Here is a 26,128-nt window from a genome sequence, read left to right on the forward strand (position 1 = left end):
GAATTGTGAAGGTGATATCAAAGAAGGGATCCTATGTTAACATGTAACTTGGCCTGTTAAGTTTTTTTTTGATTGAAAGAGCTTTTGATTTCTGTAAATATGACCTCCTGATGCTGCAAATTCAACAAATTACCGTTTTACTTCTCTTTACAACCTTTAAAATGTTTTGATCTCTGTTGTGCATAATAATTTTTTAACAGTGCATTTTGAGTTTTTTACTTCTAAAAAAAATCTGTTATCATTAGGAGATTTGTTCAATAAAATTCACATTATACTCCAACGGTTGATGGCTTGAAGATTATACTGACTGTCATTTGCATCGACTATTTAGGAAAATCAGCGAAAAATAACATTTGCATAATAATTTGGAATGCGGTGTATATGTTTTTTTTTTGTTATGCTACATGAAGAACTCTGGAACCATTCACTTTCACAGACTGTCTGGCAGCAGTGGGATATAACAAGAACTGTAGAATCCAGATATAGAGTGTGAGAGTTTAGCATCAGGAGAGGTTGGTACAGCGGTTTCTTCGTAGCCAGAGACAGGGACACCGTGCATTAAAAGTCATAACAGGGCTTTGCCTGTGTTTTTATTCTTGTCAAAGAAACAGCCTCTTGTACAACAAGGCAAAATACAAAATAAATCCTGCTCGTCTGAGCACTAACTAAACAAGATATTCTCTAACTATACCAAGTGCCTTCCTACCAGGCACTGGACACAAAGTAACACAGGTCTTTACTCACATAGAATACAGGCTACTCCAGCCTTAGTAGTCTCCAGTCTGAGTCAGGGGTGAGACTCACACTCTGTGTCTCCACCTTTTTATACACAGGCTGCAGGTGCAGCTAATTGAGCAGCAGCCTTGTCCTACAAACAGAGATGGACTAGGGATTGGGGAACCCGCCCTGCTCTTCTCCAATCCAACTCCAGGCCCTTTTTCCGGCTTTTCCTTAAGCCGAGATTGGAAAGGCAGAGCTTTCTATTGCAAAAACAACTCATTCCCTGGAGCCTAGGATACATATGACAGGATTCTAGGGGAAATGTACCTTCCCTCAATGACTTTACCTGTCACTGTCTCACATACCCTCTTCCTCTGTTCGAGCCCGTGGGATCGGACACATTTAGCTACAAGGTAGTGTGTCCTAGACAAAGCGTCAGCATTGCCCTGCAGTTTTCCTGCTCTGTGTTCCACAGTATATTTGAAGTTCTGCAAAGTAAGAAACCACCGTGTAACTCTTGCATTTCTCTCTTTAGCTTGACATATCCACGTAAGAGGAGAGTGGTCTGTAACCAACCTAAACCGACGACCCAATAAATAATATCTCAGGGACTCAAGTGCCCACTTAATTGCCAAGCACTCCTGTTCAACTATGCTATAGCTTTTCTCAGCCGGGGTACGTTTTCTGCTCAAATAGGTCACAGGATGTTCCTCACCACCCACCTCTTGTGACAGAACTGCTCCGAGCCCCACATTAGAAGCATCAGTTTGGACAACAAACTCCTTTTTGAAGTCAGGGGTGACTTAGACTGGTTGGTTACACAGGGCCAGTTTCAACTCTTGAAAGGCTTCGTGTCCCACTTGACCATGACAGACTTACTTCCCTTGGTAAGATCTGTCAGGGGCGCTGCTGTGCTGGCAAAGTTTGGAATGAACCTGCGGTAATAACCTACAATTCCTAGAAAAGCTCTGACCTGCTTTTTGATTGAGGGCTGGGGCCAGTTTTGGATAGCCTCAACATTGTTGACCTGTGGCTTTATCACCCCTCTCCCAATTATGTACCCCAGATACCGTGCTTCCTCCAAGCCTAAGGAACATTTCTTTGGGTTTGCTGTTAAGCCCGCGGCTCTGAGGGAGTTTAGTACTGCTTGTACTTTTGGTAAGTGGCTTTCCCAGTCATCACTAAAGATTATAATGTCGTCCAGATATGCAGAAGCATACCGACGATGGGGTTTGAGGACTATGTCCATTAACCTTTGAAAGGTCGCTGGATCCCCATGTAGCCCAAATGGTAAACAAATATATTGAAACAGACCATCCGGGGTGATGAACGCAGTTTTCTCTTTGGCGCCCTCCGTGAGGGGTACTTGCCAATAGCCTTTGGTTAAATCAAGTGTTGAAAAATACCTTGAATGGCCCAGCCTCTCTATTAACTCGTCAACTCTTGGCATTGGGTATGCGTCAAACTTTGACATCTCATTTAACTTGCGGAAGTCGTTACAGAAACGCAATGACCCATCTGGTTTCGGAATCAATACAATGGGACTTGACCATTCACTTTTTGACTCTTCAATATCCCAAGGTCTAGCATTTTCTTGACCTCCTCAGATATGGCTTGTCTACGAGCTTCAGGGACTCTGTAGGGTTTCAAGTGGACCCGAACCTGAGGCTCGGTCACAATGTCATGTTTTATTATACTGGTATCTCCTGGCAGTTCTGAAAACACGTCTGTGTTTCTCTGCACAAACTCTTTTGTCTCCTGTTTCTGTGGCTTTGTGAGGGATTCTGACACATACACATCTGGGTTAGGACTATAGGGGGTCCTTACTGCCACGAGGGTCTCTCTTTCTTTCCATGGCTTAATTAAGTTTACATGGTATAACTGCACTGTCTTCCTTTTACCTGGTTGGTAAACTTTATAATTTACATCCCCCACCTTTTCAATTATCTCATACGGCCCTTGCCATCTAGCAAGAAATTTGCTTTCTACGGTTGGCACTAAGACCAACACTCGATCACCAGAGTTAAAATTTCTAACTTTAGCAGTTCGGTTATACACCCTGCTCTGAGCATCCTGAGCTTGCTCCAAGTGTTCCTTAACTATCGGCATGACCGCAGCGATTCGGTCTTGCATCAACGTGACATGCTCAATTACAATCCTATAAGGTGTGGACTCTTGCTCCCAGGTTTCCTTGGCTATGGCCAGGAGACCACGGGGTTGTCTGCCGTATACAAGTTCGAAAGGAGAAAACCCTGTGGATGATTGAGGAACTTCACGTACAGCGAACATCAAATAGGGCAGAAGACAGTCCCAATCCTTCCCATCCTTACTAACCACCCTCTTCAACATGCCTTTTAATGTCTTATTGAATCTTTCATCAAGACCATCAGTTTGAGGGTGATATATAGAGGTACGCAGGTGTTTAATTTTCAGCAGTTTACATAATTCCTTGGTGATTTTGGACATAAAGGGAGTTCCCTGATCGGTAAGGATTTCCTTAGGTAAACCAGTACGGGAAAACATGTAAAACAACTCTCTTGCAATGGCTTTTGAAGAGGAATTTCGCAAAGGGACTGCCTCAGGGTATCGTGTGGCATAGTCCAACACCACTAGGATATATTGATTTCCTCTAGAGGATTTGACTAAAGGGCCGACCAGATCCATGGCAATTCTTTCAAAAGGGATCCCAATGATAGGCAAAGGCACCAGCGGACTCCTAAAATGTGGCATAGGAGCCGTTATCTGACACTCCGGGCAGGACTCACAATACCTCTGAACTTCCGTATATACCCCCGGCCAGAAGAATCGTTGTAAGATACGCTCTCTGGTCTTTTCGCAACCTAGATGTCCACCCAGCACGTGTTTATGAGCCAGGTCCAACACCGTTCTACGATACGGTTGGGGTATCACCAGCTGTTCAACAACCTCCCCACGTACGTTATTTATCCGATACAGCAAATCCTGGTTAACAAATATTCTGCCTGTATAAACGTTTAAAATAAATATTTATTGACAAAATTTATTATTAAAATTAGTAGGGCACAGAGTGCCAAAAGATCCAAGTACAGGAGTTGGCAACCAGATCAAGGACGCACAATGAAGTGTGTGTGATATAGACAGTCAGCGTGCACTCATTCACAAGTGCCTGGAATGTCAGATGTTATTTGTCACATAACCTAACTCCATGTGCTGGCAAATATTAGTTTAGTCTGATTGCCACAGATTAACAGCCACACTTCCCAACGCGTTTCTGCACCACATAGGGGAGCGTCCTCAGGGGTACGAGTTGCCTGATTATTCTCGTAATATTCAAAAAGTGCCGGTCAGCCGATATTCAGCTGTTCATTTAGTGTAACGGCGCATACGAGACACTGATAGCGGTCTGGCGCGCGCCGGGGAAACTCAGAAGCTTTAACAGCCCAAGCCCCACCTACCATGCATTGCGTAATGCCGGGCCGATCCAATGGAAGAGTAAAACGTCTGAAACCGACGCCCACCCAGAGGGCGGCTCCATGGTAACCACGTAGCCAATGGGATGGATGCATAGAGCATCCTTGGTAACAAGGGGGAGCTAAAGGTGGCCGAACATACAGCGCTGATAACCACATCAGAACAGACGCCGTGTATGTTGGTAGGAGATCCATGGAGTAAGTAAACAAAGCCACAGTTACAGAATACAGCATCGATGGCCCATTGTATAGAAAGCACAGCACATCGAGGGTGTAATAATGGAATGGAAGGCACTGCCACAATAAGGCAGAAGGCCAATTAAGACCATTCCTGAGTATACATGGATGTCAGAGGATACAGTGTGGGACAAACAGACTAGGTAGCATATAATATTACAGGAAGGGAAGGTAAGATATAGACTCATTAAGGCCCAGTGGTTTGATGGTTTGCATCCTGAAAATCCACTGGGCCTCCTTCTGCAGAATACGTCTATCCAAATCCCCTCCCCTAACAGGCAATTTGACATGTTCCATCCCTTGGAATTTGATAGTAGAGGAATCTCCCAGATGACACTCCCACACATGCCTAGAAACGGAGGTATCAGCTCTATTCTTGATATCACATATATGGTCCCGGATTCTGCGTCTAAACTCCCTTTTCGTTTTTCCAACGTACTGCATCCCACATTGGCACGTGATAAGGTACACCACCCCCTTGGTGAGGCAGTTGATGAATGACCTGTTATGAAACAAAGCTCCTGTGACAGTACTCTTGAAGGTTTTACTTTTCAGAACAGAAGTACATGCTTTACACCTCCCGCACTGGTACGACCCAGTGACGTTGGAAGAGAGCCATGTAGTGGCACCAGTCACCTCCAAATGACTGTGCACCAGTCGATCCTTAAGATTACGGCCTCTACGGAAGGTGATCTGAGGCCGGACCCCAACCAGACCACCCACGTCAGGGTCCGCTTTGAGGATATCCCAGTATGAGGTAAGTATTTTTCTCACCTCATAATGTGCAGCATCATAGGTACCTATTATTCTCATGACATTATCCTCCTCTGGGGGTGTCTTCGGATTTAATAAAGACTCACTATCTGCTGCCATGGCATGTTGGTATGCTGATTTCAAAACACCACTAGGATATCCCTTATGTTCAAATCTCCTTCTCAGATTATTGGCCGACACTTTGAAATCTGACAACGTGGTACAGTTACGCCTTGCTCTAATATACTCACCCTTTGGTATGCCCATTTTCAAAGGTCTAGGATGACAACTGTCCCATCTGAGAAGGCTGTCCGTGGCCGTGCTTTTCCTATACATTTCTGTCTGGATATGGCCCTGGTCTGCATTCTCTATTTGAATATCAAGGAATGTAATCTGTTTATCCCTGATTTCAGAGGTGAAATAGAGACCCAGGTCATTGATGTTCAAGATTGAGACAAATTCTCCAAATTCTGCTGTCGTACCCGACCACAGTATGAAAATATCATCAATGAATCTTAGCCATAATAAAATGGAAGAGACATACTTCTCCATTTTATCACAAAACACAAATTCTCTCTCCCACCAGCCCAGATAGAGATTGGCATAAGTGGGAGCACAGGGGCTACCCATAGCCACTCCTCTGAGCTGGTGAAAGAACTTATGCTCGAAGACAAAGAAATTATGCTCCAGTACGAAGCGTAACAGGATGAGTACAAATTGATTGTGTGCACTAAATTGAGCCCCTCTCTCATTTAGGAAATACTCCACAGCTCCACACCCTAAGGAGTGGGGGATGGAGCTGAAGAGAGCCTCTACATCCGGGCTCGCCAAATAAACATTGGACTCAACTTTAATCCCTTCAAGCTTCCTAAGTACCTCCATCGTATCACGGACATACGACGGAAGTGCCGTAACAAAGGGCCTCAATATCCTGTCCACATAGATGCTTGCATTCTGTGATACACTATCAATCCCAGAAACAATAGGTCTTCCCTTGAGTGGACTAAGACCCTTGTGAATCTTAGGAAGACTGTAAAGTTTGAGGGTGATATATAGAGGTACGCAGGTGTTTAATTTTCAGCAGTTTACATAATTCCTTGGTGATTTTGGACATAAAGGGAGTTCCCTGATCGGTAAGGATTTCCTTAGGTAAACCAGTACGGGAAAACATGTAAAACAACTCTCTTGCAATGGCTTTTGAAGAGGAATTTCGCAAAGGGACTGCCTCAGGGTAGCGTGTGGCATAGTCCAACACCACTAGGATATATTGATGTCCTCTAGAGGATTTGACTAAAGGGCCGACCAGATCCATGGCAATTCTTTCAAAAGGGATCCCAATGATAGGCAAAGGCACCAGCGGACTCCTAAAATGTGGCATAGGAGCCATTATCTGACACTCCGGGCAGGACTCACAATACCTCTGAACTTCCGTATATACCCCCGGCCAGAAGAATCGTTGTAAGATACGCTCTCTGGTCTTTTCGCAACCTAGATGTCCATCCAGCACGTGTTTATGAGCCAGGTCCAACACCGTTCTACGATACGGTTGGGGTATCACCAGCTGTTCAACAACTTCCCCACGTACGTTATCTATCCAATACAGCAAATCCTGGTTAACCGCCATGTGTGGAAACACCTTATCAGCCCCTGGATGTTGAGGCACTCCATTTAATACTTTAGTATTTTCCCTGGCTTTTACCAATGTGGGATCGCTAAGTTGAGCGGTCCCAAAATTGTTATGTGATACATTTAACTCTGGTATCTCAGAAATTTCCTCCTGCTCATCTGTTTCACCAGCAAAAACAGCCAGAGGAAATTTATCAGGCTCAGTGGTCACCCCTACTGCTGGCACCTCAGCATCTTCGTTAAAGGGTTCTGGGCTAATCACAGCACACACATTAATACCATCATTAACATTTACAGTGGAGGTTACATCTTTCTTTCTCCACAAGTCCCAGAACACTGGGAAGTCTCTCCCCAGGATCACACTGTGCATCAGGGACTTGACCACACCCACTTCATGGCAAGCGGTTCCACAGGAAGTCTCTAGAGTGACCAAAGCGGTGGGGTATTCTTTAGTGTCCCCATGTATCCACAGGACCCATATACTATGTCCACCGAATGTTCCAGGGTCTATCAGGCTGGCATGCACCAGGGTAACCAGACTCCCAGAATCCAGCAAGGCACTCACAGTACACCCTTCCACTTTTACGACACACATTTGTTGCTCAGTCTCGTAAACAGTCTCAGCAGAACAAACAGGATGTGCAAACAAGGATATTCGCCTTGCTGCATCAGACTCCATTGGCTCCGTAGTCGGGACAATTGGCAGCAATATGCCCAGGTCCATAACACTGCCAGCACTGTATGCGGCCCCGGTCCCCAACTTGAGACCCTGGTCTGGCCTTCAGTGTCTCTCTGGGATTTCTTCCCTCCGTCTGCTCCCCTTCTGAGCCACCTCCCTTAAAGACATTTCTCACCCCTCTAGTAAATGGAAGTCTTACCGGGTGCTCCGCACGATTTGCTGTTCCTGGGGTTAGAACATCCAGGCGGTACTTCTTGGAGTAGATCCTGAGTAGCTCTGTACCTTTCAATCAGGTTCACCAGCTGTTCCGCATCTGTAGGATGTCCTTGACCGACCCAACGCTGAACCTTTGGTGGTAAGGAGCGGATGTATTTGTCAAGCACCACTCTCTCCACAATCTGCGCAGGGGTTGATTCCTCTGGCTGTAGCCATTTCCTTGCAAGATGGACAAGATCATACATTTGTGATCGCGCAGGTAGGTGTTCCACGAAAGTCCAGTTGTGCACCCGTCGAGCACGCACATTCATATTAACACCCAGACGGGCAAGGATCTCACCCTTCAGCTTGGAGTAATCCTTGGCATCCTGCTCATTGAGATCAAAGTACGCCTTTTGCGGCTCTCCGGTTAGGAAAGGTGCCACCACTGCTGCCCACTGATCTGAAGGTAATTTCTCTCGTTCTGCCACTCGCTCAAACACCATGAGATAGGCCTCAACGTCGTCGGTGGATGTCATCTTCTGCAGAGATGTCTGTACCGCTGCACGAGTGGTTTGGCGCAAACCATGAGGCCCCGCTGACCTCTCCACTGAGGCCTGAATTTGGTCTTGCAAATAGCGATTAATTTGCTGCTGTTCTTTTAAGGCCAGTCTGTGGGCTTCACCCAGCAGAATATTGGTTTCAGCCTGTGCACGCATGGCTTCCTCATGCACCATTCGCTGAGTCGCGCTGGCTTCTTGCAGAGCTGTGCTTATCTTCCCCTGGTTGATATTAGCCTGAATCAGCTGTTTAAGTATTTCATCCATTTTAACAGTCTCTTTTAGCCCTGTTGCCGCCTTCACCCAAGACATACACTTCCAAGCACTCTCGGGGAGAAAAAATTGTGTTGTTGCCCCTAGCAACGATTTTCCACTTGGAGCAGCAAAAGTCCTTTTAAATAGGTGTATGTTTCTTTAAGACCGTGCCCACATTCTCTACCATATGTGAGGGTTTAGCATCAGGGGTAACCTATATTTTCTGTATTATGACCAAATATATACAACCATAAAAAAAGACATGCAACAACAATTTCTATGTATAAAAAGTATGGCAAATCTTTATTAATGGATAACATATAATTTACAAACTATTAAAAAGGTCCACAGACATGCTAAAAAAAAAAAAGAGGACAGCCTAGCCTTATGCTCTGGTATAGTTGTATAGTAGACATAGAATACGGCCAGGTTAACCAGATTTCAATCAACAATAACTGCCACCATATGCAAATACTTAATACATAACATGCAAACCTGAGTAAGTGATAGCAGGTGTGATATACAAAGTTCTTACCTGTAATGATGGGGGTAGGGAAACAGACAAGTGAGCCCTAATCTACCCGCCACTCAGTCCCTTCCTACTTGCAACGACCCGCCCTAGGCGACGGGGTACAACTGGGCTACGGTCCCTATGCTCAGTAAGTGCACGACAGACAAACAGACAAGGGTACACAGAAGCTAAGGGAAATGGGGCAGTTGCCCACGGCAACACCGTGAGCAACAAGAGTGGTGAACGAGCCGAGTCAAACCAGGAGTGTACGAGGTACCAAACGCAGAGCAGGGGAGTAGTGAACAAGCCGAGTCAAACCAGGAGTGTACGAGGTACCAAACGCAGAGCAGGAGAGTAGTCAGTAAGCCAGGGTCAGTATGAAGCAGGGTCAAATAGTTCAGAAGCTGCAGCAGGGCCAGGAAACCAAGCGAGAAGAATCACAAGCAAGGAGGAACAGGAAAGGCAGGTATAAATAGACAGAGGGCGGGAGCTAGCTCCGTCTGACCAGGCTGTGATAGGCTCTCCCACTCCTAAGCCTGCCATCCTGAGTGGTGGAAGATGGAGTCAGTCTCACAGACATAGAAGCAGGTGCAGACTGATTACCTATAGGCGTTGACACAGAAGCTGTGCCTGGCAGATCCTTTACATTACCATCAAAGTGTTACACACAGAAGATATAGTATTTAAGCATAAATCATTTGTAGTGAGGATAAAATAAACAGACTATACTGACCCATAATAGTATATAGACAGAGAGCAGCAGGCTGGCGCCCATTCCGACACGCATTTCACCACACTTGCCTTCGCCTGGGGAAGGTGCTATATTCGGAATGGGTGCTTTTTATTAGGGGGTTAACCAATAAAGATAAGGAAAAGCCAGGTGTATGTTATATATTTATAAATCCAAGGCACTTACCGGTAATCCATAGGGAGCATGGACAGACAGCTTGCTCGGCCACCCACAGAAACCCACGCCGTCGCCATGTGAACGCCAGCCCAGAGGCGGAACAGGCAGTGGCTAGTATGCAAGCGCCTGCTGGAGCGCATATGATTATAAGGAAGGGAGACACCAAATGGCCACAAGTAGTAATGCAATATGTGAGACATAGCAAATACATAATAGTTAATACAATGAAGGGGCGCTGGACAGAAGTGGATAATGGAGTGATTAGATGGCTGAATGGAAAATAAATATTCAGCAAATAGAGCATAAAAATATAATTGTTGAACACATGTATAGAAATAACAAGTGTGAAGGTATGCATAATATATAAGATATACAACATACAATAATAGAAGAATGGTATAATAGATGTACCATTATAATAGCTACATAGTAACAGGGTATGCATATGGTATGTATACACTCCTCAACATTGAAATTGCAACACCAAGAAGGGCAAGACGTAAAGTTATGCAAATCAAGGAAGTAGAAGGTGTCACTAAGATCGGCAAACGATCAAATTTTCAAACACCTAGCTCTAATCTGTGGCATGTGGGAGGCGCATAAAAGCCAGATTGAAAGCAAAGTTTTCTAGCCATGTGAAATCTCAAAAATCGAATCAAGTGGTGTGGGATCATTGTTCGTCCTGTTCGTCAACATGCCAATTATCAGTTGCCGCAAAGTGAGAGACGGAATCGTTGAACTGAGAGACCTTGGTTTATCACTCCAGCAGGTCACTATGCGCCTATGCCGTGATGTCAGCACTGTTCAATCCTGGGTGTCCCGGAGGTTGGGAGAACAACAACGAATGGGAATGACAGCAAGACGTGTGCGGAGGCGAACCTCTACATGGACGGATCGTCTGATTGGTAGAATGTTTTGTAGGGATCCATTCTGTACTGCAAGTGAAAATAGACGTCCCATCCCAAGCCTAGGACGGCAACCAATGTCGACACAAACTATCAGAAGGCATTTGCACGACATTGGGCTGTGAGACAGACGTCCAGCTACAGGTGTTCCATTAACCACACGCCACCGCTCTCAAATGCTATCATGGTTCACAGCAAGACTGCAATGGAGGCTGAAATGGAGCTCTAGCCTCTTCAGCGATGAGTCCGATTTTGTCTCGGACGTAATGATAGCCAGAGATTGGAGACCATGTGGGCAATGCCATGAAGAGGCCTTCACAAGGGAACGTCACACTGTTCCTACTCCCGGGATTATGGTGTGGGGTGGCATAAGGTATGGTAGCCGAACCCCTCTAGTCTTCATTTCAGGTACACTAACAGCTCGGTGTTACATTGATATGGTTGTGGAACCAGTGGTACGGCCACTTCCCAAGTATCCCAGAAGCTGTTTTTCAACAGAACAAGGCCAGGCCGCATGTTGCTTGTGCTACTGTGAGCAGCCTGTGTGGTCTAAACTTGTTACCATGGCCTGCAGCGTCTCTGGACTTGTCTCCCATCGAGTAAATCTGGGACGTCATTGGTCGGCAATTGCAAAGGGAGCTGCCAATCTTGATGATTTGCGTGCCCAAGTGCATTCATAACATTCCTCAGACAACCATTAACCCCTTCCCGCCGCAGCTTTTTTTTCAGATTTTCATTTTCGTTTTTTCCTCCCCACTTTCCAAAAGCCATAACGTCTTTATTTTTCCATCTATATATTATTATGAGGGCTTGATTTTTGCGGGACGAGTTGTAGTTTTTCGTAGCACCATTTATTTTGCCACTAGGAAACTGGAAAAAAATTATTTGTGGGGTAGAAAATGAAAAAATCAGTGATTCCTCCATGTTTTTTTGCGCGCCGTTTTTACGGAATTCACTGTGCAATTAAAACAACATGTTAACTTTATTCTGTGGGTCAATACGATTACATCTATACCAAATATGTATTGTTTTTTCTATATTTTACTACTTTTACAAGTAAAAACCTAAGTGTAAAAAAGAAAATTTATTTTGTGTCGCCAAATTCTGAGAGCCATAACTTTTTTATTTTTCCGTTGATTAAGTGGTATGAGGGCTTATTTTTTGCGGGATAAGCTGTAGTTTTTAATAATACCATTTTGGTGTACATGCGACGGTTTGATCACTTTTTATTTCATTTTTTGTGGGAGATTAGGTGACCAAAAAATAGAGATTCTGGCATTTACAATTTTATTTTTTACGGCGTTCACCGTGCGGTTTAAATAATGATATATTGTAATAGTTCAGACTTTTACGGACGCGGCTATATCAATTGTTTATTTATTTATTGTTTTACTATGCTCTAGGGGGAAAATGGGAAAAGGGGGGTTTTTTGAACTTTAAATTTTTTAAGGTTTTTTTTACACAAAAAAAAACTACTTTATTTAACTCATCTTTGGGGCTTATTCAGAAGAACGTGATATACGTCCGTGCAACGTGCGTGATTTTCAAGTGCCTCGCACGGACCATGTTAGTCAATGGGGCCGTTCAGACAGTGCGTGATTTTCACGCATTTTCGCGCATCACGCACCCATTGAAGTCAATGGGTGCGTTCAAATCACGCGCAGCACACGGAAGCACTTCCGTGTGACGCGCGTGATTCGCGCAACAGCAGTAAAAACTATGAATGAAAACAGAAAAGCACCACGTGCTTTTCTGTTTCCAAACATACAAAGAGAGTGTCATAATGAAAATCACGCAGCCATGCATCATATGCTGCTGACACACGGAGCTGTTATGTACCTTTTGCGACTTCAACCAGCGATCGTTAGATTGTTTGCACGATATACCGTGATTCTGACAGACAACTATTAATAAGGTGCACAAAGATGGCGGACCTGGGGGCCTTCATTAGGTCCCCAGGCAGCCATAGCAACCATCGCCCTCCCCGCGATTGCGTTGCGGGGGGCGCGATGAGCTGTTAGAGGGGGTCACCGCCCTCTTTCTAACAATTTAAATGCTGCGGTCACTATTGACCGCAGCATTTAACGAGTTAAACGAGCGGGATGCCGCTCTTTACTCTGAAGTGTCGGCTGTAACAAACAGCCGACACCCACATCGTAGGGAGCGGGTTCACTCCGTGAGCCCGTTCCATACTTCCCCTACCCGACTTTGGCGTAGGGATACGTCAAATGTCGGGAAGGGGTTAATAACCATATTGATATCATGACGAAGCATTCAAGTGCGTGTATTTCTGCACATTGTGCTCATACTCGATACTGAATAAATCAAGATGCTTGGAATTTTTTGTTTACATTTTCGTGTCGGTGACCACGCCATGATCAAAGGGAATTCCCCTCTTTGATCGTGGCACTGGCAACCAGGTAACGCGATCAAAGACCGGGGAATCTCTCTCCAGTCAGTCCTAGGGACCTAAAACAGCCCCCAGGGCTGTCTGTTCAGTTTGCCTGCTGTTAGGGCACACTATGTGCTGCCCTAACAGCAGCCAGTTTCATAGTGACACAGTATACAAGTATATTATATACAGTATACAAGAGTATGCTAATTCATTAGAAGTAAAAAATAAAGTTGTCTCTTAGGCTTCATTCACATTTGCGTCTGGGTTCCGTCAGACCTTTCCGTCAGGGGAACCCATTAAACCAAACAGAAACCATAGCTTTACGTTTGTATTTCCATTGATTTCAACGCCTCCATTGCTAATGGTTTCCGTTTTGTCTCTGTTCTGTAATGTTTCCGCTTTTTGAAATTACACCCTGATGTTCTCCTTTAGTACAATGTTATACTCTTCGGTTCTCCTCCTGACCCTACTCTTGCCACTTATACTCCATAATTGCATGGCTTTACACATGAGATGTGCATTTTTATTTTCAATTCTGATATGTCATATAGTCTATGCTCAAATTGTAATCTTATCATAGGACTCCAATACGAAGTTACGTACAACACTAGTGGTGTGAATTCACCTTCTAAAAGAGGTCAAATTTTGCACCATTTACATAAAGAAAAGACCCAGATATGCTGTTTACAAGAAACCCACTTTAAGCTTCAACATACCCCAAATCTTTCCAAATCCACTTTCCCGACATGGAGTCAGCATAGGTTTTCATAGGAATTAAAAAGTTTTACTGCTGGATGACATATCTGACCCAGAGGGGAGATATGTATTTGTGAAGGGTAAAATGGATAATCAAACTTTTACTATTGGCAATTTCTACACGCCAAACACCTCCCAACTCCCATGGCTAAGCCAGACTCTAAGTAAATTTCTAGACTTTTCAGAGGGTATAGTTATTCTCACAGGAGATTTCAATGTTTCACTTAACCCTACTTTGGATTCATCTATGGGCACTTCCACTCTTTCCTATAGGACGTTAACTGTTATTAAGAAACTATTTCATAGAGCCGAGCTATCTGACACGTGGCGTTTCCTCAACCCTGGTACCAAAGACTATACTCACTTTTCAGCACCCCACAACTTCTACCACGGGTTAGACTACATTTTCCTCTCTTCCCAACACTTAAAATATTGCACGGAAGCGACCATTGACTCGATGGTACACCCTGACCACTCTCCTGTTTTCCTTACCTTTGCATCTCCTGACTGCACGCCTAAAAACTTCACCTGGAGACTGAATGAGAAGTGTTGGACCTCCCCGAGGTCAAAGACCGTATCAAACTAAAAATGCAAGAGTTCTTCTCCATGAATGATACGCGTAATATTTCCCTTCACATTTTGTTGGAATCTTATAAAGCAGTCGTTAGAGGAGAACTCATAGCCATTGCTGCCCATCATAACAAAGCAAGATCAAAGGTGTCTACAGACTTAAATAAAATCAAGCGTTTGGAGATATTACATAAGAAATCCCTCAGTGACTCCCATTTAGTTCAACTCACACAATTTAGAAATGAACTGAAAAATGTACTTAACTCTTACTCGGCCAAACTTTATATTTCATCCACACAAACATTCTTCGCTCATGGCGATTGACCTATAAGGTTTATGCTAGCAAAGCTTAGACGACGTCAGGCCAAGACCAGAATTATGTCAGTTTAGTCTGAAGGAGGTGTGGAAGTCTCAGACACAGAAAAAATAGCGCATACTTTCTGAGGGTACTATAATAGGCTTTACAATATTAACTCCCAAAATTCAGACGACCTCTTGAAACAAAGAGAAGTTGCGTCTGGGGCTTTCCTAGAGAATATCGTCCTCCCCAGTGTGTCCGAGACTCTTGCTACACAAATGGATAGCCCCATTACTTTGGAGGAACTTCGTGCTGCTATACGTACGAGTTCTAACGGGAAAGCTCCTGGACCGGACGGTCTTCTCCTTAAATACTACTCTTATTTTGGTGACGTCCTCGCTCCTTTCCTCCTAAAATCTGAAAAGTGCTGAATTCTATAACTTATGCCAAACAGATCAACACACCCCTTGTTTTGCTCAGTACCGACGCCAAAAAGGCATTTGACAGGGTAGCTTGGCCTTTTATGAGACGCATGCTTGAGAATTTCGGATTCTTTCTCAAACCTATTACCAGGATTTTTGGTATGTATGCCTCCCCCAGCGCAGTCACTAAAGTCAACGACATCTCTCAAAAGCAGTTGTGATCAACAATGGTACATGGCAAGGCTGCCCTTTCTCGCACTTGTTATTCATTTTGGTGATGGAAACGCTCCTACAAACATTACGACAAAATACCTCTATACGCGGTCTGACTTGTGGGAAACAGGAATACAAATTGGCTGCTTATGGTCTGTAATCCTATTACTGCCTTTCCCACGATCCAGAGTGTGTTGGAGGGGTTTAAATCTGTGTCTAACTTTAAAATCAATACCTCAAAATCTCAAGCACTTAATGTTTCCATGCCTTTGAACCTATTAGAAACCCTAAAGCGGAAGTTCTCTTGGCTCAAGGAGTCTATTACATTTTTAGGGATCAACATCTCTCCTGATCCAAAGCAGCTCTACGCTCTTAGGCCTTATTCACACGAACGTATAACATGTCCGTGCTACGCGTGTGGAAATCACGCGCATCGCACGGACCTATGTTAATGAATGGGGCCGTTCAGACTGTCCATGAATTTCACGCAACGTATGTGCGCTGCGTGAAACTCATGACATGTCCTATATTTGCACGTGTTTCATGCAGCACGCACCCATTGAAGTCAATGGGTGCGTGCAAATCGCGCTCGGCACACGGAAGCACTTCCGGGTGCCGCGCGTGATTCGCGCAACAGCAGTGAAAGAAATGAATGAAAACAGAAAAGCACCTCATGCTTTTCTGTTTGTAAACAGAAAACCAGAGTGTCATAATGATGCCGGCTGCGCGAAAATCACACAGCCGCGCACCATATGCTGATGACACACGGACCTTTTGCGTGTGCAAAAAACGTCTGTGTGAATAAGGCCTTAATTAGAAAGTACTGCTGGTATCAATACCTTAGATCAGGGGTCTCAAACTCGGCCGGGTAAGTGGGCCACATATAGAAAAAAACGGGAAGTTGACGGGCCGCATTACTTTCAAATTTGATACAATACAAAATTAATGTTAATCAATTAGTTATTTGAACTACTATAACACTATATTACTATAATAATACCACTAGGTTTAACATTTGAGAGAATTCTCCACGTGCTTATTTCAACAATTCAGTTTTCCAGTTTAAGTGTCGCTAAATGCAGTCCGGCGGCTCAGTTGGCAGACACACATGTCAAGATTGGGCAGCCCGTTTTTAGATAGTGCCACAGAGTCCTCTGTAGATAATGCCACAGTGCCCTCTGTAGATAATGCCACAATGCCCTCTGTAGATACTGCCACAGTGCCCTCTGTAGATAATGCCACAGTGCCCTCTGTAGATAATGCCACAGTGCCCTCTGTAGATACTGCAACCGTGCCCTCTGTAGATGCTGCCACAGTGCCCTCTATAGATACTTCCACAGTGCCCTCTGTAGATAATTCCACAGTGCCATCTGTAGATAATGCCAGTATTCTCTATAGATACTGCCACACACCCACTAGTAGATAATTCCACCGTGCCCTCTGTAGATGCTGCCACCGTGCCCTCCGTAGATGCTGCCACAGTGCCCTCCGCAGACGTTGCCACAGTGCACTCCGCAGATGCTGCCACAGTGCCCTCCGCAGACGCTGCCACAGTGCCCTCAGCAAACACTGCCACAGTGCCCTCCACAGACACTGCCACAGTGCCCTCTGCAGATGCTGCCACAGTGCCCTCTACAGATAATGCCACACACACCCCAAGTAGATAGCTCCATTGGGGCTCTCTCTAGGAGTGTTGCCGATGCTTTGGCTGGGGATTCCTCTGCTCTTGGAGCCCCTGACGTCACTGTCAATGCACAGTGACGTCAGAGGATCCTCCTGGACCGGAACGGGATATCATGGGCAACCCCAGAGCCGGTGTCCTGGAGCAGAGCACTAGTATAGGCTCCGCGCCGGAACTCTGGGGAAGACACTGACATCAGTGTCCATATATGTCGATGCAGAGCAGAGACTATACTACGCTCTGCCCAGGACTCCAGCTCTGGGGAAGCCCCAGACATCACTGTCCATATGTGGACAGCGATATCCGAAGATTCCACAGAGTCCTGGAGCAGAGCCTATACTAGCGCTCTATGATCCAAAAATATACCTGATGCGCAAGTAATATCAAATAGACAAAAAATAACAAATATAAATCTTTATTATCCCATAAGGGAAACATTACCCACAAAATACAAACGTTTAAAACACAAAAAGTTAAAAATCCGAGGACCTCCTGACAAAGGAAGCGAAACGCACGTCGAGGTGGTCCTCGGATTAGGTCCTTTTCATCATGTCCACCCCAGGTAAATAAATAGCCTATTTAGACACAGATTTGACCTTGCATTCCCATATATGAGTTATGTGAATTATATATGCCATACCTAGTTGATCATTCTAGATATCTGATCTTCAGGCGAAATTTTATTAGAATATCACATTTTTACAATACTGCTACACTGTATGGCTATTACTATGGGATATGGTGGACATTCCTATCCGGGGTGTTTTTAACTTTTTGTGTTTTAAACATTTGTATTTTGTGGGTAATGTTTCCCTTATGGGATAATAAAGATTTATATTTGTTATTTTTTGTCTATTTGATATTAGGTATATTTTTGGATCATTGATTACTGATAGTTATATCTGATGGTATGATATATGCTCATGATACATTTTTGTTGAAAACTAAACTAGCGCTCTGCCCGGGACTCCACTCTGGGGAAGACCCTAACAACACTGTCCATATGTGGCGATGTCAGGGGATTCCACAGAGTCCCGGAGCAGAGCCTTTACTAGCGCTCTGCCCGGGACTCCGCTCTAGGGAAGACCCTGACAACACTGTCCATATATGGACAGCGATGTCAGGGAATTCCACAGTCCCAGAGCAGAGCCGATATTAGCGTTCTGCCCGGGACTTCGCTCTGGGCAAGACCCTGACAACACTGTCCATATGAGGACAGCGATGTCAGGGAGTCCCGGAGCAGAGCCTGCACTAGCGGCTCTGTGTCCCGCGGGCCGCATATGACAGCCCCAGGGGCTGCGTGCTTGAGACCCCTGCCTTAGATACTAAAATCTTTGTCCCCTAACTTTCTCTCTTGGTTTGGTAGAAAAAAATATGTTAAACTCATTAATATCCCCCCAAATCACTTACTTATTTTAAACCCTAACTATATCTCTCCCACTTATGTTTTTTTCATCCTTATCGTAAGATTTGCTCAGATTATATTTGGGGCAGTTCCAAACCTAGAATATCTTGCAAAATTTTGCAATTGCCCACAGACAAAGGAGGGATCGGTTTCTCCCAACTAGACAACTATTACAAAGCGGTAGATTGGTTAAGGCATCCTTCACACAAGCATTGGGTTGCCATTGAGGAAGAGATGGCGCACATACCTCTTCGACAGATGGTTCTTGAAAACTCTGTAAATAATCCAGATTCAACAGGTTCAAACACACTCATAAAAGCTACAATCACTACCTGGAGAGACCCTCATATTAGGGCACCGTGTTCTTCTTACCCCTCTCCAGTGTCGCAAATAAAGGATTGTGTCCCCGCTTTAGACCCGGGATACCAGACCTTACCTCACACCCATGGATATACTGGAGTCAGATGGATCATTCCCTTCCAGGGAAAAGACCAGATCCCTCCTTGGGATTCAGAACCTCTCCACTTTACAATACAGCTTTATTTGCAAACATATTCACAAATTCCTTCCCCCGACAGGTCAGCACAGGGAGCTTTCATGGTATGAAAAACTCTGGGAAATGACTCCTACTCCCAAAAAAACTTATATCTGTAATAAGCAAGCAACTTGTATCCTCCGCTATTACTTAAGAGATTGGGAGAGAGAACTAAACTTCACATTTACCCCTACAGACATCTCCATGGTTTTGCGGGCCCCTAAAGCAACTTTTCATTGTGTCAAATTTGAAGAAAAGCTTACAAAGTTCTCTCTAGATGGTATCTTACTCCTGTTCGATTGAAGCAGATGTATGGGGTTCCACATCAGACACATGTTGGAGATGTAAAAGTGGTAGAGGTACCTTGCTACATATCTGGTGGGAGTGCCCCGATACCTTAAAATTTTGGCAACAGATTTTCCGGCATGTTAATGCTGTCTGTGGCACCACACTTACTGCATCCCCGGTTGCTCTGCTAGCTTTATTTCCAAGGGATTTTCCTAGGCACTCCCTAAAGCTCCTTAGGCTGCTGATTGCAGCGGCACGCCTTTTAATTCCACTACATTGGAAATCATCCGAAGTCCCTTCAGTTCTGCACTGGGTTTCCAAGGTAGAACAAATAGCTAGACTGGAAGAACCTACCCATTGGGAACGTCGCACACATCATAAATTCACTCGGATGTGGATAGACTGGACAACCCAGAAAACTCATATATATATATATATATATATATATATATATATATATATATATAGTTCTTTAAGTAACTGACACATAGAAGCTCTAATTCTTGCATGTTTCCCCCAGTCACATCTAGAGCGATTGCCACAATCTTTAATCTACCTCTTACCAGCCTCTTTATTTTGCTTATTATGTTTCTCATGACATCTCACCTCTAGCCTTGGTTGAGAACCTGAGCATTTAGATGTAATTACTTGGTAGCGTATGTATTTTTATCCACATGTGGCACTGTTCCCCTGTTATGTTATCTCTACTGTTTCGGCCTTCCCTCCCCCTTATCCTGCTCCCACCTGTTACCAAATGTATTACGCCTGCTTAAAACATATTACTGTCATGTCATTTTCTAGCTGCACTTTATTATTAACCCTTTCATTTGAGGACTGCGTTTCGTCACTGTTCCAACTGCATCCTTATCATTCCATGTAAGGAACAGCCTGTGCCTTATTGAATAATATGTTTGTACCTTGATTGAAACTTTGTACTCTGACTTGACGAGATGTCCTGTTAATAAAATGTAATAAAAAGATTTTAAAAAGAGCAGAAATAATAACTAGGATGTGAAAATAATCTTTTTGGTGTTCGCAATTGAGGGACTGCTCACCATATATTTTCCTGGTAGGCACAATTAGCCTTCTGATGCCGATTTTACAATATAAGAGATCTAACGATACAAGTCTTATTTTTTCTTATCCCCATCCCCTTTTCCTATTATTTACTATTCACTATTGGTGGTGTACATCAGGGCAGAAGAAAAGTTTTAAAAAAGATTCAAATAGAGGAAGCTCTAACTCTAATCTGGGTTAATGTTGTCCGAGAGAACACCGCATGGAGCGCAGGCATAAAACTGCTTACATCACAGGCATTATAGAGTGGAGGAAGGGGAGCACCGATCAAGTATCTTAACTGCCAGGCATTGAGTAAGGGAGGAATTCTACCACAGGACAGGTGATATTTCTCTGACCTCTGGGGGCCCCATCACTGGGGCCTCTCCTTGCTCCCAAGAACGGGTGTTCCAAACCCCTAGATCCTCCTCACTGCACTTCCGCAGTGAGGAGGAGTTTGAATAGAGCGACGGTTGAGTATGCGCCTGCCGCTCCATACAATGTCTATGAGAACGTTGTACTCGGCTGTTTCTGTCATTCCCATAGACTTTGAATGGCGTGGCAGCGTGCATGCTCAACCGTTGCTCTATTCAATGTCTTCCTCACTGTGGTCGAGCAGTGAGCGGGTTCGGGACCCCCATTCTCAAGATTGGTGGGACCCCAGCGATCAGATAAAACCCTTTAAGCCCAGTACACTGCAATACATAAATATTGCAGTATATTATTCAAGCGATCAAAGGACTGCATGTTTAAGTCCCCTAGTGGGTCTAAAAAAATGTTTCAAAGTAGTTTAATAATGTTTTAAGAAAATCTAAATATATATTAAAAAAAACTTTTAAAATATTTTTTCTGTAAAATAATGTCAACAATAAAAATATAAACATAATTAGTATCACCGCGCCCATAAAGATCCAAACTATTACAATATACTGTTTTTCATCTCACACTATGTACGCCATAAAAAAACTCCAGAATTTCAGTAGAACTCAAAAAGTTGTATGTACTGCACTAAATTACAGCTCGCCCCGCAAACAGTGAGCCGTCACACAGCTCCATCAATAAAAAGAAAAAGTTATGAATCTCAGAATATGACAACACTAAATTATTATTTTTTTTACCATTTTCTTTTTAGTAAAACATTTTAAAAAAACTAGATGCCGAGTTCAATAGCGGCTGTGGCATCTAACACGTTAAAACGAAGAAGGGGGCAACCTCTGACAGCCTATTACACTCCACAGAGAATGGGATGTGGCTTTTTCTAGTTTCCCAGTACATTATATGGTACAATAAATATTGCTGAGATAAACTACAACTCATCCTGCAAAAAACAGAAAAAAAAGTTATGGCTTTTGGAAGGTGGAAAGGAAAAATTAAAAATGAAGAACCGAAAAATGGCTTCGGAGGGCTTTAATGACCTAACCATTGTTTTCAGTTTCTAATTCTCGCAATACAAGAGCCATATCTTTTCTTTTTCCATTGAGAAAGCTATATGAGGTCTTGTTTTATGCGGGACAAGTTGTATTTTTCAATGGCATTATTTTGGGGTACATATAATTTATTGATTAGCCTCGATTTAATTTTGTTTTGATGAGAATGTAAAAAAACAAGCAATTTGTATGTCGCTGCGTTCCAAGATCCATAACTTTTTTGTTCCCTGTCGATGTAGCCATATGATAGCTTGCTTTTTGTGGGATGAGTTGTAGTTTTTATTTGTGCCATTTTGGGGTACATATAACATATTGATTAATTTTTATACATTTTCTTTGAGGGGGGGACAGGAAAAACAGCAAATCTGCCATTGTTTTCTTTTTTGCCATGAGGTACTTAATATGTGTTATTTGTTTTTATGGTAAACCATTTTAAAAAAAAATAAAATAATTTTTAACAAAGTGGATTTTACTTATTTTGTAAGGGGGAAACATTTTGTTTTTTATTAGATTTTATTAAACATAACTGTAAATTTTCTAAATGATAATATAAATTCAAATTTAATGTATTCTTCTATTTGCAGGCTGCACGTACGTACTGCCCACACCATGTTGGACATTATCTAGGCATGGATGTGCATGACACTCCTGATATGTCTCGATCTCTGCTTCTCCAGCCAGGCATGGTGATAACTATAGAACCAGGTAATAAGGTGGTATTTACATTAAACAAAGGACCACTATTGTTTGGATTTGATTTTGTTTTAAAATGTGTCATGCTTGTAAAGTATATCGCACTTGGTAATTGCTTAGTAAAATAATAATAATACATTTTTTTTTATATATCATTAAAGGGTTGTATGAGAGTAGAAAAGAAGGCTCTTTTTTTTTTCTTCAAAGTAACAGCGCCACTCATTTGTCTGACATTACAGCTCAGCCCTGTACAAGTGAATGGGGGTCAGCTAAAATACCACACGCAAACCATGGACGGTGTTATTATACTTCAGTGGTGGTATTCATACTGCGGTATATGCAAATTTTGCGGTTTTTATTTTATTTTGTGGAGAATAAAAAAAACAAAAAAAAACATCACATTCTATTAACTGTCATATCTCAGACTGTATTCTCCCCTACATGTACTGTTTTGTTTTTTTAGTACTAGGATGAATATGATGCAAGGTATAACAGACACTACAGAAAATGTTTTTCCTCATATGGTGCTCCGTACTACAGGCCAAAAATGCACTTAGTTGTGTGTATAAGTCCAAAGGGTGTATTCAGACGTTGAGATGCGGTTGAAACTGCATAAATAACCTGAATGCAGTTTTACTAAGGCCCCATGCACACGAACGTGCTTTTGCGGCCGAAATTCCCCCGAAAATCCACGGGAGAATTGCAGCCCCATTCATTCCTATGGTTTCCACGGTCCGTGCATGGCGCAGGTGCCCGGACCGCAGAAAGAACGGGCAAGTCTTATTACGGCCGTGTTTTGCGGTCCAGGCCCATAGCAAATAATGGCCGCGGCCATGTGCACGGCCCACGATTTGCGGGCGGCTTGCAGGTGACACTCTGCCCCCGGCCGACCCGAAAATCACGGCCGTGCATATGGCCTGAGTTTTTTAATGTGGTCGCGGTTTTTACAGGTGTAACATGTTAAATAAATGTGTTTTACCTGTAAAAACCACAACCGCATAAAGAAAATGCAGAAAATCACTGCAAGGCCTAGTTCACACTGAGTTTTTTTGCAGGCAGAATTCCTTCAGGGAACTTGCGGCAGATTCTGAACTGTCTGCTATTTTTTTTTCTGCTTTTTTCGCTGCATTTTTTGCCCGTAGCCATTGAATCTAATGCAAAGACGCCATGAAAAACACTCAGAAACTAGCGCCGTGGGCTTTTTCTGCCTCCCATTAAAGGGGTTTTCCACTTTCTGATCACCGGATAGATCATCAGTATATGATTGGTGTGTGTCTCGCACAGATCCGCCACTCCGGCTACCTCTGGGCACCGGACGATATTGCCGGAAGCAGATGGCTCCGGTCAAAGAATAGTGGGTGAGCTGCTCATTAGTGCAGTGTCGGCGCGTCACATCATGCGTGTTTGTCAGGAGCTGGGCAATGGCTGTATTACACAGCCGCAGCCCCGCTCTAACGGCGGAGATCAGATAGACCTGTGACGCGTACGAGGGACATACCATACCATATATGAACAAACAGCCCAGGGTCCATTGAAGGACCCCAGGTCTGTCTGACCATATTTCCTGTTGTTAGGGCATATTTAGGTATGTTCTAACAACTTCCTGTGTACTATCAGTACACATGCTAATGTACTAGCATACAGATATATGCCAATACATTAAAGTTTAAAAATAGGAAAGTTAAAAAAAAAAATATTAAATGAAAAAAAAACAAACACATACACATTTTTTATAATAAACATTAAAATAAACCTTAATACATAAAATACACATATTCGGTATCGTCAGAACGGTAATAACCTCCACAACAAATTTATAGGGTCATTTATGATGTGTTAAAAAATAAATACTGGTTTCTTTCTCTTAAGGCACATGGTATGAATTTTTAACCTCCATGTGCCTCAAATTATTAGTAATTAGCCCCATCATGTACCTCACACATTTACCCAATGTTGTCTATTATGACTGAGAAACATGATAGGGTTAATTACCATTATTGTGAGACACATGGAGGTACAAAATTCATCATACAACGTGCCTCACATCAGAAAATGAAAGAACTTTTTTTATTATTATTGGCAAAGTATCGTTTTGGTATCGCGAATCGCAATACTACACAAAGTATCGGTATAGAAGTCCAAATTCTGGTATGGTGACAACACTAGTCGTGAGCACATATGCCTCTTTGATGCATCCCACAATTTTATTTGTCTTGGAAGCAGCTGCCTGGCACTAGTTGCTAAAGGTAAATGTACTGTCCACCAATATCACCAAATCTTTTTCAGTAGTAGTTTTACCCAGTGTTTTACCATTTAATGCATATTTGTAATATCTGTTTCCTCGGCTCAAGTGCATAACCTTACATTTATCCCCCTCTGTGTTTATTACTTTACAGAGATTAGTATCATCTGCAAATACTGAAATTATACTCTGTAAATGTCATGGCTCCGGGTATGTGGACCCTCTAGGCCGCTCCGCCGTAGCAGGGTATCAGCTGGTCAAACAATAGTCAATAATAGACTTTAGGACAAGGGTACCTGGATTGCAAATTAGGCAGACACTTGGCGTAGCAGACATTTAATGTAGCAGTCATTTGATGTAGCAGACATTTGGCACAGATGACACTCTCGACTCCGACACTAGACTTCGCACTGGAACAAACACAATTACTGGACACGGGAACACAGGATACAACTAAGGGACCATTTGCTATAACGAACATGGGCAGACACAACAACGCTCAGGCAAGGAGAGAAAGAGATCTTTTTAAAGTCCAGGGTGTATAGGGATTGGCTAGGGAACTTTGCACTGGTGTGCGCGCTGGCCCTTTAAGGCCGGGGACAAGCACGCGCACCCTAACTAGAGCAGAGGAACAGAGCCTTCCGCGACCGCAGCCATAACAGTAAACCCTCTACAAGGTCATTTATAAACATATTAGAAAGAAGAGGGCTCAATACTGACCCTTGTGGACCCCTCTGGTAACTGTGACCGACTCTAAAGATGTACCATTAATAACCACGTTCTGTTTACTTTCACTGGGCCAGTTGTTAACCCATTACACATATTTTCCCCCAGTCCCAGCATTTTTATTTTATATACCAACCTTTTATGCAGCACAGTATCAAACGCCTTTGAAATGTCTAGATGCACCGCATCCACAGCCTTACCCTGGCCCAGTCTAGAACTTGCCTCCTCATAGAAGCTGATCAGATTAGTTTGATAGGACCGATCCCTCATAAACCCATGCTGATGCTGCGCTAACCGTTTATTTGTATTAAGATACTCGAGAAAGGCATCTCTTAAAAAAACGTCAAATATTTTACCCACAGTGGAGGTTAAACTTAGAGGTCTGTAGTTTCCAGGCTCAGTTTTTGAAAATTGGCGCCACATTTGCTATGCACCAGTCCTGTGGAACAGACCCAGTCATGATAGAATCTTTAACCCTTTCATGACCAAGGATCATTGATGCCCCTTTGTCCAGGTCAAATTTTCCATTTTTGATATTCACTTCTTTAATTAAACAATAATATCTTTGGAACCGCTTTGAATATCACAACTATTTTTACTTTGTTTTTTTTTTACAAGACTTAA

The 26,128-nt window shown here is 43.3% G+C and overlaps 1 protein-coding gene across 2 annotated transcripts in view; it reads left to right on the forward strand.

The window, feature by feature from the left end:
* The window catches only part of XPNPEP3 (X-prolyl aminopeptidase 3), a 271,495-nt gene that overhangs the window by 239,660 nt on the left and 5,707 nt on the right, over window positions 1-26,128 (forward strand). For both annotated transcript variants that reach the window (XM_075833524.1, XM_075833525.1), the window contains exon 9: window positions 22,428-22,548. In XM_075833524.1, the coding sequence (XP_075689639.1) occupies window positions 22,428-22,548 (121 nt within the window). The remainder of the gene's footprint in view (window positions 1-22,427; window positions 22,549-26,128) is intronic.

This window comes from Rhinoderma darwinii, chromosome 7 (assembly GCF_050947455.1).
Source record: "Rhinoderma darwinii isolate aRhiDar2 chromosome 7, aRhiDar2.hap1, whole genome shotgun sequence".
Taxonomy (NCBI): domain Eukaryota; kingdom Metazoa; phylum Chordata; class Amphibia; order Anura; family Rhinodermatidae; genus Rhinoderma; species Rhinoderma darwinii.